Source organism: Geospiza fortis, unplaced genomic scaffold (genome assembly GCF_000277835.1).
Source record: "Geospiza fortis unplaced genomic scaffold, GeoFor_1.0 scaffold88, whole genome shotgun sequence".
Classification (NCBI taxonomy): domain Eukaryota; kingdom Metazoa; phylum Chordata; class Aves; order Passeriformes; family Thraupidae; genus Geospiza; species Geospiza fortis.
The window spans coordinates 1131156-1146549 of NW_005054434.1; the positions used below are offsets into that span (position 1 = coordinate 1131156).

A 15394-nucleotide genomic window follows, 5' to 3' on the forward strand; every position below is an offset into this window, starting at 1 on the left:
CAGACAGTAGCTTATCAAACCCTGAAGAAAATTACCTTGTGTGCAGAGCAGGTCAGGACAGACTTGTGCAGGAGGGTGTGCAGTGGTGCCTGTAGAGGCTGTTCTTGTCAGTGGTGAGCCAGTTCCCCCTGAATAAGGATCTCTCTTTCACCATACTGCTCCTGAAACAATTTTGGGAAGGGTCTTCTCCATAGAGAGTCCATTTCTGTGTTTTCTTCCAGAGTGCTCAAAACAGACTGGCCTGCAGCACACACCATTTTGCAAATGTGAAGACAAATTTTGACTGAATGAAAGCATTTCCAATTAAGCATGGAATTAGTGCTTACTACTGTTCTGGAAACAAGTAGCTGTCTTAACTGAAGAACAGCTTGAGGATCAAATCTAGCAGGGAGAGCTGAGAGCTCCTCTGCCTCTCTCTACTGGCACCCAGGTGCAGCAGGCAGAGGAAAAGGGAGCAAGAGGTCTCACCTCTGCTCAGAAAACTGATCCAGGCTGGTCCCCAGCCCATCTGCCCTGAGGATTTTCTGTCAGGGTTGGTGGTGGTGGCTCTCAGCACTAGGATTTGAATGTGCCCAGCAGGAGAGTCCATTGCCTCCTGTGAAACAAACTGTGTGGTATGCTTGAGTCTAAAGACTTTTGGGATGGAGCCTGGATCTGCTGAGCTTCTGATCTTAGCTTCCATTTCAATTAATATTGTGAAATAATACTAATCCATGCAAGTGTTATTGATAGATTGTATTTCCCTGTGCTTTCAGAAGTAGAGAAGGACATCAGAAGTGACCGGAGAACAAAACCACACTGAAATCAGCCAGCTGGAGATGCTTTAAGACCTGTTTGAAGCTCAGCTGCACACACTAGGGACAGGAGCTGGTAAAGCCATACAGCCCTTCAATTTTCTTTGAGCAATTTTCCTTCAATCTGACCTCTGTGACAGCTGGAGTACAGAACTGATAGGTTCTGAGCTGATGATTCTCCTAGCTGGTACCAAGCAAAATCTCAGTTGTTAAAAGAATTAAAAGAATCACACAGGAGTTATTCAAAAATTTAATTCATTTTTCTTTTAATTTTGAATTAATAATATTTTTATTCTTTAGCAAGAGGTATTTATAACACCCTGCCAAAGCAGTGCAAAGCCACAGTGTGTTGGGCCTACCTAGGGCTATGATTTAAGAGTATAAATTCAGTGCAGAAGTAGCTGGGGCTGCAATTACTCCTACCCAGCCCCACCTCCTGGGCTGAGCCACAGGCACCTGTGTCTTTCAGCTGCTCCTCACATCTCCCAGGAGCCTGGCACAGGGCAGTCCAGCTTCTTCACAGCCCAAGCTGGAAGAGAAAGGCAGCCAGCAGAAGGCAGTTTAAAGATACTGTAAGCTCATCAATGCTGATTGATTGATGTACTCATGCAAGTTAGGTCCTGCCAGGCTGCTCCCTGCTCTTTATGTGAGGAACTTCATACTCACAGCAACTCAAATTTTACTGCTGCCATGAGAAAAAAAAGCCTTTCATAACAATTTTACTGTTACTAGGTACGTTGGTAGTTGTGAGGTCTATTTTTCAATCTCAAAGCAAGAGTCAAAAATACTACAGAATATGCTTCAGAAGATACTCAAGCACTCTTCATGCTGCTTTGTTAGCCTAGCTGAACAAAAAAAAAAACAGCCCAAAATCTGTTGGTCCCCATGGCAGTATACACTGTATTTTTCTTTCTGTCCTTGCTCACATCTGGTCAACAATAAAATCTAATTACATGGATTACAGCAGACTTAGTAAGCCCTGTACATGTGCTAAGCTAAAAGTAATTACCCTGCTGTCTCTTAGGGAAGTTATTCCCCTTTCTTTTTCCAGAGTTGCTCTTTCTCTACTTTGTCAACAAACTGCAGAATATCTTTAGCAAGAAGTTCAGGTTCCTCCAAAGCTGCGAAGTGGCCACCCCGAGGCATGAAGTGGAAGGAGACAAGGTTGGTATATTTCTTCTTGGCCCAAGCCTGGGGTATGTGCAGGATTTCATTAGGGAAGGCAGCAATGCCAGTGGGTACCTGTACTGTGAGCCTGAGAGAGGAGAGAGAATCATTGTCATCTTCCAAACACTTAAATCTGCAACAAATCAAGAGTCCCAAGGAAATGTTCCTGAACAGTTGGGATCACTCTTGTTAGGCATTAAAAATTGGATTTCCAGACCCTAAAACTGAAGACAGCTATAATTCCTGAAGGAATAACCTCTCTTTTATTTTTGCATACAGTGATATTAAGGCAATTTTGCAGGGGATCCAGGGCATGAGGCTCAGAAGCATGGAAAGGGAGAGGAGAGCCCTGGGAGGTGGTGGGCAGCAGATTTCCTCTTGCTGCACACAGGGCTCAAATTGATGGGCAAGCACACAATTTGATAAGAGCTGGAGAGAGATTTACAGAGAAGATAACCACTCAAATACACTAAGACTGGCAGGACAACTGGAGGGTAGGCAGGAGAATAATTACTTAATGGGCGGAGAGAAGAGAGGAATACTGATAATCTAGGCTAGCTCAGAAGCAACATTAGTATACGCGAGACTATACCTTGTAAAGTAGCTCTTGCTTTTAACTGGCACAAATGCACACTACAAAACATTCTTCACATTAGGAAGTGTAAGGAAGCAACTGGATTTGAGGGGTGTGAGTGATCTGTGCTTGTTCTAAGAGCCACATTTTCTAGGTTTGAATATCCCATACACATAAGCTGCATGGTCAGAAGTGACAGACTTTAAAATGTAGATACAAAAAGTGTTGGGCACGTAGCCACTGGAAGGCTGAGGTCAGAACTTGACACAAGACTCTGAGGCTCTGTCCTCTAGGCACTTAGGAGCTCATGCAGCTCATGTAATGCAGGCACAACCAGAGCAAGATACTGCCCACAGCATAGCCACAACATCTTCAGAAACTGAGTCAGCTTCCTGGGAGCATCATTTCACAGCTAAATAAATAGCATGGCACTAAGCTGTGGGTGCAAATACCTCAGGGCAGGTTTAGGCCTTCACTCATACTCAGGCTGACACAAGTGCATGCAACCAAGCTGCTGCCTGAAGAGCCTGAGCAGCAGCAGGCACATCAGTCTCACTGACTTCTCAAGGATGCAGTTTGTCAGCAGGCTGAAGTTGCTTCCAAAGGAAGGACTTAAGCCTTTTGCAGAAACAGGAAAATTGTGTCCAGAAAAGTACTAAAACTACAACCAACTAAACTAAACAAAGCTGACGGTGTGACTCAATCACAGACTGATTTAGTAACTGAAATAAAATCGGGAAGTAGATGGATACACCACGAATGGGAGACCCTCAAGCAGTGCCGCCAGTCAGATCTCACTGAGGGCTCAGGATTCCTGCCTAAGCACCGTGTTTTGCAAGCACAGCACAGTACATCAACTGCCTGGTCTCTCTTGCAGAGGATTTCTGTGAGAGAGCAGTGTTTTTCCTCAGCATTCAGGAATCTATAAAGCATACAACTATAAAATTAAAATCAAGGCAAAATATTTAAAGAGAAGAAAGCACACTTACTTGTCATGTTTCTGTGTGCCTATCCCCTTCTGCAGGTTTTCCTTGTAGAAACGCATGGAGGAGACGATGCAGCCTGACACCCAGTAGATCATGATATTGGTGAGCAGGTCATCCAGGCTGAACTTCCTGAAAATGCAAGCCCAAGAGATTGCTTAATTAGAACTGAAGACTGATTTGCAGGTACTTGACTTTGGTTTGGTTGTAAGGGGGAAAAAAAATATAGGAAATAAATAGTGGTTAAGAGTGGAGAGGCAAAGTTATTACTCCCACTCTGTCTGCCAGTGACCAATTAAGGATGCTAAAGGCTGTCAGACACAAACTGGGAAATCACATTCTAACTCCTACATGGAAGGCAGATTCTGTGGTAGTCATATTTTCTGGAAAAATCCCTTTGCCCAGGATTCTTCTCCTGGGAAGATGAGAACCCTCAGAGAAAAAGGAAAACAATTCTTATCTCATTTGCTTCTCCAGTGTTTTGCTGCTTTGGAATGTGTTTGGAGATTGTTTATCCAACAGGTGGTTGTTTCATTGGTTTCATGTGAATTATTTTGACTTAATGACCCATCAGGGTCAAGCTGTGTCAAGGCTCTGGAAAGAGTCACAAGTTTTTCTTTAGTATCTTTCTAGCTTTCTGTCTGTGTCCTTTTAGTATTCTTTAGTATAGTTTAGTTTAGTATTCTTTAATATATTCTAGTATCATAAAATAATAAATTAGCCTTCTAAGAATGTGGAATCAGATTCATCATTTCCTCCCTTGGTCTGGGAACCCCAGATACAAGAGATATAAAACAAATAAAAGATATAAGGCAAATACAAGAGATTCCAACAAGCACCTTATGCTCCAGCACAGCTGTCTCTCCTGTCCACAGACTGGGAGGGTGGGAGCAGAACAGCACACGCAGCAGCTTGTGCCATTTATTAATGATAATCTGAAATGCTACTGTGAGCCCTCAACAGAGCCCTGACACACCAGCATGTGCTGTAAACAGTGCATGTTTCATATGAAGTTATTAGCTGTATGCAGGGCAAACATTCCATACAAATCTGCTTTCCATAGCATGCCCCCTCTCTCCATTCCTGCCAGGTAGTTCTCAAAGGGGATTTCAGCTCTGGTTTCTGCTGCACACTAAACATAATCCTTTATTAGCGAATGGTAGGTAGATGAAGCTGTAACAATCAATCCAAAGCAAATCCACAGGGAGTTAATTGTTAGTATTACAATGAATCATGAGCTGCCAGCATCTTAATGTGGGTTAAACTTTTGGATTTTGTGTCCTAATGAGATTCTTCCCCATAAGTCAGTTTTTAATATCCAGGAGTTGCAGGGTGTATTTCTAGCCTTCTGTCTGTGTCCTTTCCTTCCTGCTTCCATCTCCTAGGAGATGGAAGTGGGAAGGGAATCCATCAGCCTGCATGGCCTGTTTGCCTCTCAGTGTGCAGCACCAGCTGTGGTCACTCCAGGCTCCCCTGAGGTGTGAGGTAACCACTTCAGACAAACCTCTCCAGCTGTGACTCTGGGCTTAGCCACCTCATGCAAAATGGAGAAAGGGCTCACCTCTCTAGTCCTCCATCCTCTAGATTCTGGAATTCCATATCAGTCCACGAAGAAAACTTCTCCAAGATGTATGCAGCCAGTCCCACAGGAGAGTCATTCAAACCACAGCCTGTAAAGGAGGAGGAAAATTCACCTGTAACTGATATCCAACTAAAGAACTCAGAGTGTTAGAGAAGCTGCCTGTTTAATACAGGGGATCTAACTTTACAAAGCTGTTCCATCAGCTGCTTTCTTGAATAAATAAAATAATACAATGAGCTGGAGCCATTTAATGCCAAATCATAAACTTGAAGTGTCTGCAAATGAGCAGGCTCCATATTAGCTCACACTGAACATTTTTTGAACTGATGTAACAGTATTGGATTTCTGCTGGCTTTTCTTTTTTTCTGGTAAGCTAATAAGATTAAGCTCTATGTGCCAAGGAGGGTTTGCTTCCATTAATCTGGAAGTTGTCATGTATTAAACAGCATTACAGAGCCAAACCCCACATGCCTACACATGACCAGGAGGATTTGCAGCATTATCTAACAGCAAAAACATTTTAAGGATTATTAGAAAGTCATTAAGGAACAGCAAGGCTCTGCTAAATGGTCCATCTTCTGAATTAGCAATAGCAAACTGCCTTCATGTAGAACAAGCCTTCCTATAGATTTTATAGTTTGCTTTTCTTGGACACAAAGAACAGAAAGACCACACCTGCACTTGGAACTTTGATCACACATCCTAGTGCTGTGAAATACAGGGATTGTAAACTGTCCCAGTTTGTCAGTAAAACATGAGGAAAAGCTGTTCCCAAGGAACAGCAAGTTCCTTGGGAACAGCTTTGAAGTTGTATTTGGGAATTTGGTGGAATTTGAAGTTCCACCCTTGCAACCCAGCCTTCCAGGAAGGTGCCTAACACTGCAGCTGGCACAAATTCACCAGTAATTGCTATTGAAACATGACAGTGGGATTTCAATTATTAAGCAACTACTGTTGATAAGTGAAATAGCAAGTGTTTGAAAAAGTTCTGTTGAGCACTTTCCAGATGTGCTGGACATGACAAGCCTGTTCTCAGCTACTCACTGTGAGTAGAGTGCGTATGGTTACATAGATGAAAATTGAACCTCTGAGCACTTGGAATGTAGGCATTTCTGCCAGAAATTTCTTCAGAGTGTTTTTGCCCTTTTAGGAACCTGCCACTGCCCTGATCCTCTCTTCTTTGTCCTTAGGAGAACTGCAGAAACGCTCCAGCTCCCAAAGCATGAACTGGCTGCTGGTTCCCAGTCTGCTCTGACAGACCACACCTGACTGGTAAGGACAAGAATCAGCCAAAATTCTGATTGAGAAGGAGCATGGCTCAGGCATCTTTCAGATATCAGCTTCCCTCTCTTTCCTAAAGCACAAAAGACTGGCAGTTTTTAGGAACCAAAACTCAACAGAAGCAAAATTTTTTTTATATTCATACAATTATCCTTTTGCCTACACATTTAAAGAACATACCTGCCTCTGTAGGTAAGCTTATGGAAAACCATTAAGAAATATTTCCCTTAACTATATTTTAAGTAAAATCCATCAGTGAATTGCTGCTGCACCAAACTAAAAGGTAGTCAGTACTCTTGACTCAGTTGTCCAATTCAGTCACAAAAGATGTTTTTAAAATAGAAACACTTAATACTCAGATACTTAAAGCAGTTAAACCATCTGAGTGACTAGCTCATGTAGAAAGAACATTTACAGCTAATTTTTTTTTTCCTTGAAAGTCTGCAAGTAATTCAGAACAATGAGTGAAAGTGAAATTTGATTTTACTTCTCAGGTATTAATTTTCACTATAATAAATAAGCTACATTGTGTGCTGAGACAGCTAAAAGCTTCTTGTAGTTTACATTACTTGAATGTGATCCATTCTATGAGAAGAAATTATCTTTTGCTCTCAGCAGAGCTGCATTTGAAATGGAATTACAGTCTCCAGTGACAGCAGAAGTGGAAAAATATGAAACAATCTATTTTATTTATGAAAATTGGAAAATGAGGTCAGTGGCACTTGGAGCATGCTCAGTTTGGATGTGCAGATACACTGCAAAACCCCCCTATTTTCTGCATATTTTAAGCAGTACATTTTGTTTCTATAAAAGTACAACTAAAGTGAAGAGATTTAGGTATCCTGAGCTCAAAAAAGGTTGTGGGGTTATTTTTGTCTGTTTTACCAACAGTATCTGGTTTTGTCGCTTGTATGTGAGCATAGCCAAACTCAGACAAGATCTTGTAGAGCCATTTCTTCAAGAAGGGGAACATCCTCCTGACATCTTCATCCTGGAATCCAAAGAGCCCTGGGAAGTACTGGCCCAGCAGGATGGAGAGCAGGTGAGAGAGCCCCAGCTTAGAAACCAAGACCATGTTTAAATGGAGACCTTTCACGTGGCTAAAGACAAAAAAAAAAAAAAACCACAAAAATTAACAAAAAGTTAACAAAAGTTCAAAGTTGTTGTATTTAGAATCATAGAATATCCTGAGTTGGAAAGGACCCACAAGTATCATCCAAGTCCAGCTCCTGGCCCTTCACAGGGCAGCCCCAAAAATCACAGCACGTGCCTGAGAGCATTGCCCAAACGCTCCTTGAACTCTGCCAGGCTTGGTGCTGTGACCTGTAACATTTAAAATGTTATTAACAGGAATGGACATACTTGAGTTCCAGCCTGTTAATTACATCACGACCTCAGCTGCCCTTTGTAGTGTGGCTTTTCACACAAAAATGACAAGTCAAAGGGACAACTGTCAGTAATCAGCACACACTCCAGGGCACTAAGCCACAAATCCTCCTTTTTTTTTCTTTACAAGTACTTGTTCCACTGCAGACCTCAGTGAGGCCACTACCAAACTGCTGCACAAGTGTTTGAAAGAAAAAACATTGAATATAAACTAAAGTTATGTAATTTTGGATCTTTGCTTAACACTGAGCACCAAAGGGAGAAACTACATATTGTATTTGCGGGGTGCCCTGACAAAGGCAGGAAAGATGCATCTGACTCCACGCTCTCAGAAGGTTAATTTATTATTTTATGATACTATATTATATTAGAGAATACTATACTAAACTATACTAAAGGATACAGAAAGGATGCTTACAGAAGGCTAAAGAGATAATAATGAAAACTCGTGACTCTTTCCAGAGCCCCAACACAGCCTGGCATTGATTGGCCAATGAGTGAAAACAACCCACACCAGAATCCAATAAAACAATGACCTGTGGGGAAACAATCTCCAAACACATTCTACATGTGAGCACAACACAGGAGAAGCAAATGAGATAATAATTTGTTTTCCTTTTTCTCTGAGGCTTCTCAGCTTCCCAGGAGAAAAATCCTGGGCAAAGAACATGAATGCCACACCTACACAGTGAGGACTTGGGCAGACACTCCCAAGTGCACAGGAAATAACTATTCACAGAGTAAAAGAGCTGCACCAAGGGGCTACTCACCTGGGAGCTATCTGGGCCAGGTTGGTGCAGATGAGACAGCCAGCATCACCACCCTGGGTGTAGAACTCATTGAATCCCAGTCTGAGCATCAATTCATAAAAAACAGAAGCAGCACTCACGGAATTGAAGTCTGCATTTAAAGAAAAGAACACTTTTGTTGCATTAATTCCACCCACGCTTCTGACCCTGCAGCACTGATTCTCCACATCAAGGCAATGTTCCAGCTCCTCAAAAGCTACAAGTCCCTTTCTCCTTGCCTGACTGTATGCAAGCCCTCGCTCAGCATCCAAGCACAGAGAGCAAGCAGAATCCATGAGGAGAACAAACTCCAGCCTTTGTTGCAGACCTCTCCACTGCTCTGAATGCTGACCACGAAAATTGTGGTTTTTTTAAACAAAATCCATCAGTGAATTGCTGCTGCACCAAACTAAAAGGTAGTCAGTACTCTTGACTCAGTTGTCCAATTCAGTCATAAAAGATGTTTCTAAAATAGAAACAATAGTCAGATACTTAAAGCAGCTAAAAGATACTCAGATGATTAAAGCAGATACTTAAAGCCAGGGAAGCAGAGAAAAGCAAACCCAGCTGCCACTGTCATATTTTCTGAAAAATCCCTTCACCAGGATTTCTTCTCCTGGGAAGCTGAGAAGCCTCAGAGAAAAATGAAAACAATAATTATCTCATTGCTTCTCTTGTGTTCTGCTGCTTTGGAATGTGGTTGGAGATTGTTTATCCAACATGTGAATTGTTTTTACTCGATGACCAATCATGGTCCAGCTGTGTCAGGACTCTGGAAGCAGTCACGAGTTTTTAATTAGTATCTTGTTAAACTTTCTGTCTGTATCCTTTCTCTATTCTTTAGCATAGTTTTAGTATAGTATTCTTTAATATAATATCATAAAATAATAAATTAGCCTTCTAAGAACATGGAGTCAGATTCTGAATTCCTCCTTTGTCCGGGCGACCCAGCAAATACCACACCCAACCTTCTCCACATCTGCACATGCAATTATATACTAAACTCAGTGTCACTTTAAACATTACCTTGCCCCAATTTCCTGCAGTTTGTGTTTGTATAACTCAGAGCACAAGCTGAGCAAGCAGGTATTTGGCTGCAATCTGCCATGTGGACAAATGAACTGCTTAGTTTCAACTCTTCCTTCTCACCTACCTGTACAATGCTGTCAAATATGGATGCAAAACACCAAAAAGGAGCAATAATAAATTAAATTTACCCTGCCTGCTCACTCACAGACAATCCATGGATGCAACTACAACTCTTGAGTTGTAACTTCATTGCTCCAGGAACTAACCAGTGATGCCACCTGAAGTCACCCCCTTATGAGATAAGAATTGTCATCCCACAGGACACACAGGATCTCTGTTTCCTCACTGGGAAAACAAGAAGTATGGAACAGGAGCTGCTGTTCTGCTAACAGAAGAGTTACAGTCTCACTGTGAGACTGGGCTTGTGGGGGTTCAGTTTCTTCTCCTGTGTCATACCTTGCTTGTGGGGTGCTTCTGAGAAGCCATAACCAGGGATAGATGGGCAAATGACTTCAAAGATGTGCTCATCCCCGAGGCCGTGGCTTGCAGGATCCGTCAGCAGAGGGATGATTTTGTAAAACTCGTAGAATGAGCCAGGCCAACCATGAACCATTAAGAGTGGCTTTGCAGCCTGGCCTTCAGGCAAACGAGGGGGCTTTACATGAACAAAATGGATATCAATGCCTGTAAAAATAAAATCATTAATTAGCAGGCCCAAATTTACCGTGACACTGAAACTAATCACAGAATAGATTAGGAATAAAGCTTTTTTCCTGTCGTTTTTTTGTGGTGAGCATGCAAACACACTGCACCTCTCTGGATACATTTATCCAAGGACCTTAAAGTACTTCATAATGGGCAATTAAGCATCACAGCAGCCAAACGGGGTTGGCTATTTCTGTTTTAAAATAAATTGGCAAATTAAGACATAGGAGTGAAGCAATCTACCAACGGTAACCCAGTGACTCACACAGCTTACAGGCAGAGGAGACAATTACATCATTTAGTCCAAGTGCCATTAAATTTTACCCAAATGTCCCTACATGGCACAGGATAGGCTTCAGTCAGCCAGAGATTTTTCTTCCTGAAAAGCCTGCAATTGCAGCTGGAAGGCACCAAGAGATAGGGAATCCATCACAAGGTGCAGCTGTTTGTCTGGGGGCACGAATCACTTTCCTCATTTTGCGCATGCCTTACTTTCTATTTGAATATGTCTGGCTTCTGTCCCCAGCCACTGACTCTAAATGCTGCACAAAAGGAATTTTAAAAGCCTTCACTAAATATTCTCTGTCTGTGGATGCCTCCTGTAATCAGGTCACACATCTTAACTCCTGATAAACCAATCATGCCAAATTGAGGATTTTATGCCTGCTAAAAGAGAGTTCAAGTGTTCATTTTTGTAGCTCTTTCCTACCTTTTGTCCAAAGCTTTCAGTATCTCTTTAAGTGAATAAACCAAACCAGGAACCTCTGTTCTAGTACCAGTCTCCAGTTTGACCAGTAAAAGGTAAAATCAGCAGTGTAGTTTCCATTTTGAAAGCTTCACACAGCATTGCACTACCTGCTTCAGGTGAGCTGCTCTTCCTCAAACTAACTCAGGGCTTTGTTTTCCAGGAAACAGGAATTTGTTCCCTGAATTCCTCATTTCTTGGTGTATTTAAGCGTGTTTTACTCACATCAACTCCAGCTCACCAGCAATCCCACCGTCTTTCACTGACTTGAGATTTCCCCATCCTTGACACTTCTGTGAATCTCTGCACTCTCTGAAAAGCTTTCAAGTGATGACAGAAGGTAGGAATCTGATACACAGCATGTTTGACCTTGTCTTTTCATATCTGCTCTCTGTAATCTTTCCCAGCCCTGAAATTTCCCTTCCCATTGCTATACATAGTGCATTGTCCTTAGCTGCTTGTCCCTTTCTTGTCTCAGATGGGGCTTTTTTCTTCTTTTTCAAGGGAAGACTTTCTGGTTTTATCTTTTTCAGCACTAACCATAATTTAAATAAGTGCTTTAAGCTCTAACCATTATGCAGCACCATTTATTGTCCTAAATCCATTTAAAATACCATGGCAAACTACACCTTTTGAAATAACACACAATTGTTGAGTGCAAATAAAAACAGAACAAAATACCCTGTTAAGGTCAAATTTTGCCATCATGGGAGACAATTGCCTGCTGAGCTCTAGGGACCCAAGCACCACCTCAAATCAGGCATTTTACAAAGCCCAGCCTGACCAAGCTCCAGCACCAGCAGACCTTGGCTGAACGAACTCTTTGGAAAGAATGAATGAAGAGAAACCATTCCCTCACAGCTGGCAGCTCATCAGCCCCAGGGGAGAGGCATTGTGCTCTCCTGGGCCTGGGAATGCTTGAAGAGGTGCAGCAGAGCACATCTGCCCTGCCAGGCTGAGGAGGGCTGCCAGGCTGATGGCTTCACTGTGACAGCAGCAACTGGGCAGCTCCACGGAGCACGAGGAGACATCTGTGGCAGTTTTTGCATGGCTGCATGCAAGGCAGGGAACATGTGTACAGCTTAAGATCCTCTTCTGCTTCCAAACACTCGTGCTTGGCTCCTGCTAACACCAGCTGACAGGCTGCTCATGCACAGGGAATTCCATTTGTCATTCCTTGTCCTGAAGGCTTCAGTTACAACCAAGGAGTTCCCTGCTCCTTCAGCAGTGATGCCAAGGATCCAGACTATGGCAGCCAGGGAGGGAAGGCCCTGTGACACAACCAGAGCCTTCTTCCCACCCTTGTAGACAAATTTATCTATTGCAGACAAATATCTATTTGTCTGTTGCAATTTTCCCTTGCAGACAAATTTATCTATTGCTAGTTATGTTTTAAGGGGAAAAGCAGCACACCTTGAATCTTTGTTTTGAATTGTGGGTACTTGTTGAGGACTTCAACTTGTTTCTTCCAATTGAACTGATTTTTCCAGTAGGACACCACCTTCTTGAGGTGCATTGAGTTGGTTCCATAATGGAAGCAGCTGTTCTCCAGTGGCTCAGTGAATCGAGCCTGGTCCAGTCTCCTGAACAAATCCTACAGGGAAAGGGAGAGAAAAGACATTAAAATCCCTTGTGTCTGCTGTCTTGGGCTGTGTGTGTTTCTAGTTATCCCCACGTGAAATGAGAACTATGGAAGTAACGTCTCTAATTAGACACCTGTGCCTTTTGTTGATCCTCCCTCAGCTGTCCAAGTATTTTTCCTCCTGCAGGTGGCCTCCTTCCCCTTTCACTCCCAGCTGTTCTCAGCCTTTGTTCTGCAGGGCTGCCTAACCTGAGAACCAGAGTCTGCCAGTTTGAGAACCTCAGAGGGCAAGCTGCTCTGCTGGCACCACTGTGGCTGCAAGGGGCAACTCTTGCTGCCTTTCCTGGGTGCTTTCCTCACAGTCAATGCATGGATCTGGCCCAAATCTTTTTACTTTCCTTCCCAAAGCCAGGGCTGGGAAGTCTTTCACCAGAAAACACTCAGAAGGATTTTGCATAGACAGAAAGTTGGTGAAACCAGACTGAAACTGAAGTTTGCCAATCAGTCACCTTCCCACTGCACTACAGGAGATGCTGGTGACACTGCAAGATCACTCCAAAATCACTCAGCAGGGAAGGACAGCCAAGAGCCCCTTCCTACTGCAACTAGAACCACAGATCTGCTGAAAGGCAGGTCTGGAAATCTAATCTTGCTCAATAATTTTAAAGTTAGAAATGATCCATCTTAGTGTCTGCAGTGTAAGAGGAAAGCAGAATGGAGAGCAATGTCTTTTGATATTACTAAGAAGGGTAAGCAAAGTGTTAAAAAACCCAGGCCTTGCTGAGAAATTAGGAATCTATTATAAATTAATAATGTGAGCAATCCCAGGAGTATTGTTTGAACCATGACCCCACAAAGATCTATGAAATTGTTCAATCCCTGCCTTAAACACACACAATCAAAATCTTTCTATGCAACAAATTCTGCAACGTATGTGTTTACTGTAATTACCACAGTAATTTAGTGTTGACCAAAGTAGACTATTAATTACAGAAGAATCAGCATCCAACACAGCTGCAAACATAAAGCAGTCAAGAAAATGAGGTATTTGTAATTGCTTTGGAAAGAAAGGGGAAAAAAACAAGACATTGTTCTTATTCTGGTCTACACAAACTGAGGAAAATGCACAAACAGAAAAACAGAGTTGAGTAATCTGTAATATGATTTTTATGTTTATTAGGCTTTGCAGAGTAGGTTTATTTACCAGCAATCATGCAAGAGCCAGCTGAGAACAAAATTATACGCTGAGATCTGCCTATTCATACTTATCTTCTGAAGTACTGAAAAATCCCTTCCCCCAAGACCTGGCCATCACTGGCACCCTGTTGGTTCAATTTAAAAATTGCTTCCAAACACATTCTACATCATTTGGCCATTTCTTCCTTCCCTTCCCCCAGCACAGAGATTTGCTTACACTCAGCTCTTCCTCTGCAGTCTCCACCTTAAATGGTCTAATACTGGAGTCTTCTTTGGTCACAGGCTTTTGTCCCCTGCCCCACCACCCATCTTTGAAGGGCAGTGTCTCTTCATTCTTCTTGGAAAAGAAGAAGTAGATGAGGATTGTCCCCAGGACCAGGAACACCTCGAGCAGCATAATGCCTGCAAGAGAAGAGCAGAACTCTGGTGAGCCCAGTCAGCTCAGAGAGACACACACATTTTTTGAGGAGATTTTTCCCTTTTCAGACAGGATTCCAGCTGCAGGATGCTCTGGCACTCACAGGATATCAATACTTCTGTGAAATTTCTGAAATAGAACGTTTCAACCTACCCAAATGAGGAAGAATCGTTTTAAATAAAAGACACATAATAAAAACAGAGCTCAAAGTCGGTTAAAGAGATAATGTGGCAATTAGATATTCATTATAATGTAAATATGACATAAATATAACTTAATAATTACAATTACACAATTCACATTTAATGCCTTCTCTTCCTCTGAAGTTCTAGATTCCCCACAAATCCCAGGGCAGAGCATCTCTTCAGCAAGGCTCACATGTGCACTGCTGTAGATTCAGAGGGAAAGAAAAGCAAGGCAGGTTATACATACAGAATAAAAAGCCAACAGTGTGAGGGCAGCCACCTTGTACCTCCCAGTCAGCCAGGAAGTGGAGCAGGGATATATTTGCACAAGCCTTGAACAGCAGAGTAAAGGGCAGTCAGACCTTCCCTTTCCTTCTCCCTGTGAACTGTTTTAAAGAGGAAACAAAAGCCCATGCTCTAAAATGTGACCACTTTGCCAAAAAAAGTGACAAAATTCTGTCAAGGTGCCGAGCAACCTGATTTCACAGCACATCTGCATAACCCAGCTGCAGGGCTGCTGTGCTTCAGTGAGAACACTCCAAAAAAAAAAAAAAAAAACAAAGGAAAATAATCTTGAATATATTTGGACTGTTTCGTGCTGCAAGTAGAAAAACCACTTAGACTTGTCTTTAATAATTAATGATTTCAAGCATGCCTTTAAGTGTAAGAAACCTTAGTAAGGTGGTTTGGGGAACAGTACTGTCATCATTTTAATGCATAATTTTAAAAAATGTCATGCTTCAAACACTCATTTGCTGGGGAATTACTAAGACATCAAGTATTTCAAAACTTCTGTAGGGCAAGGATTGTTTATGACCCAGAACATCTTCATTTTCTCTAGAGCCAGGAGGTTTTGTTGGTTTTGCTGCTGCAGAGTAATTTGATGCTCTGGAATGGCTCAAAGAGTCCTCAGAATGCACCAAATTTACTCCTGGACCAAAACAGGAAATTTAGCACAAGTTAACAGGAATTCACAGG

General features: G+C 42.3%; 1 protein-coding gene across 1 annotated transcript in view; it reads right to left on the reverse strand.

The window, feature by feature from the left end:
• Nucleotides 1-1031: 1031 nt before the first annotated feature.
• The window catches only part of EPHX1 (epoxide hydrolase 1), a 25274-nt gene continuing 10911 nt past the window's right edge, over nt 1032-15394 (reverse strand). The window contains exons 2-9 of the mRNA XM_005427020.2: nt 14031-14215; nt 12448-12628; nt 10041-10268; nt 8538-8667; nt 7267-7481; nt 5080-5188; nt 3525-3650; nt 1032-2049 (exon numbers count right to left, since the gene is read on the reverse strand). Coding sequence (XP_005427077.1) covers nt 1824-2049; nt 3525-3650; nt 5080-5188; nt 7267-7481; nt 8538-8667; nt 10041-10268; nt 12448-12628; nt 14031-14210 — 1395 coding nt within the window. The 5' untranslated portion in view covers nt 14211-14215 and the 3' untranslated portion in view covers nt 1032-1823. The remainder of the gene's footprint in view (nt 2050-3524; nt 3651-5079; nt 5189-7266; nt 7482-8537; nt 8668-10040; nt 10269-12447; nt 12629-14030; nt 14216-15394) is intronic.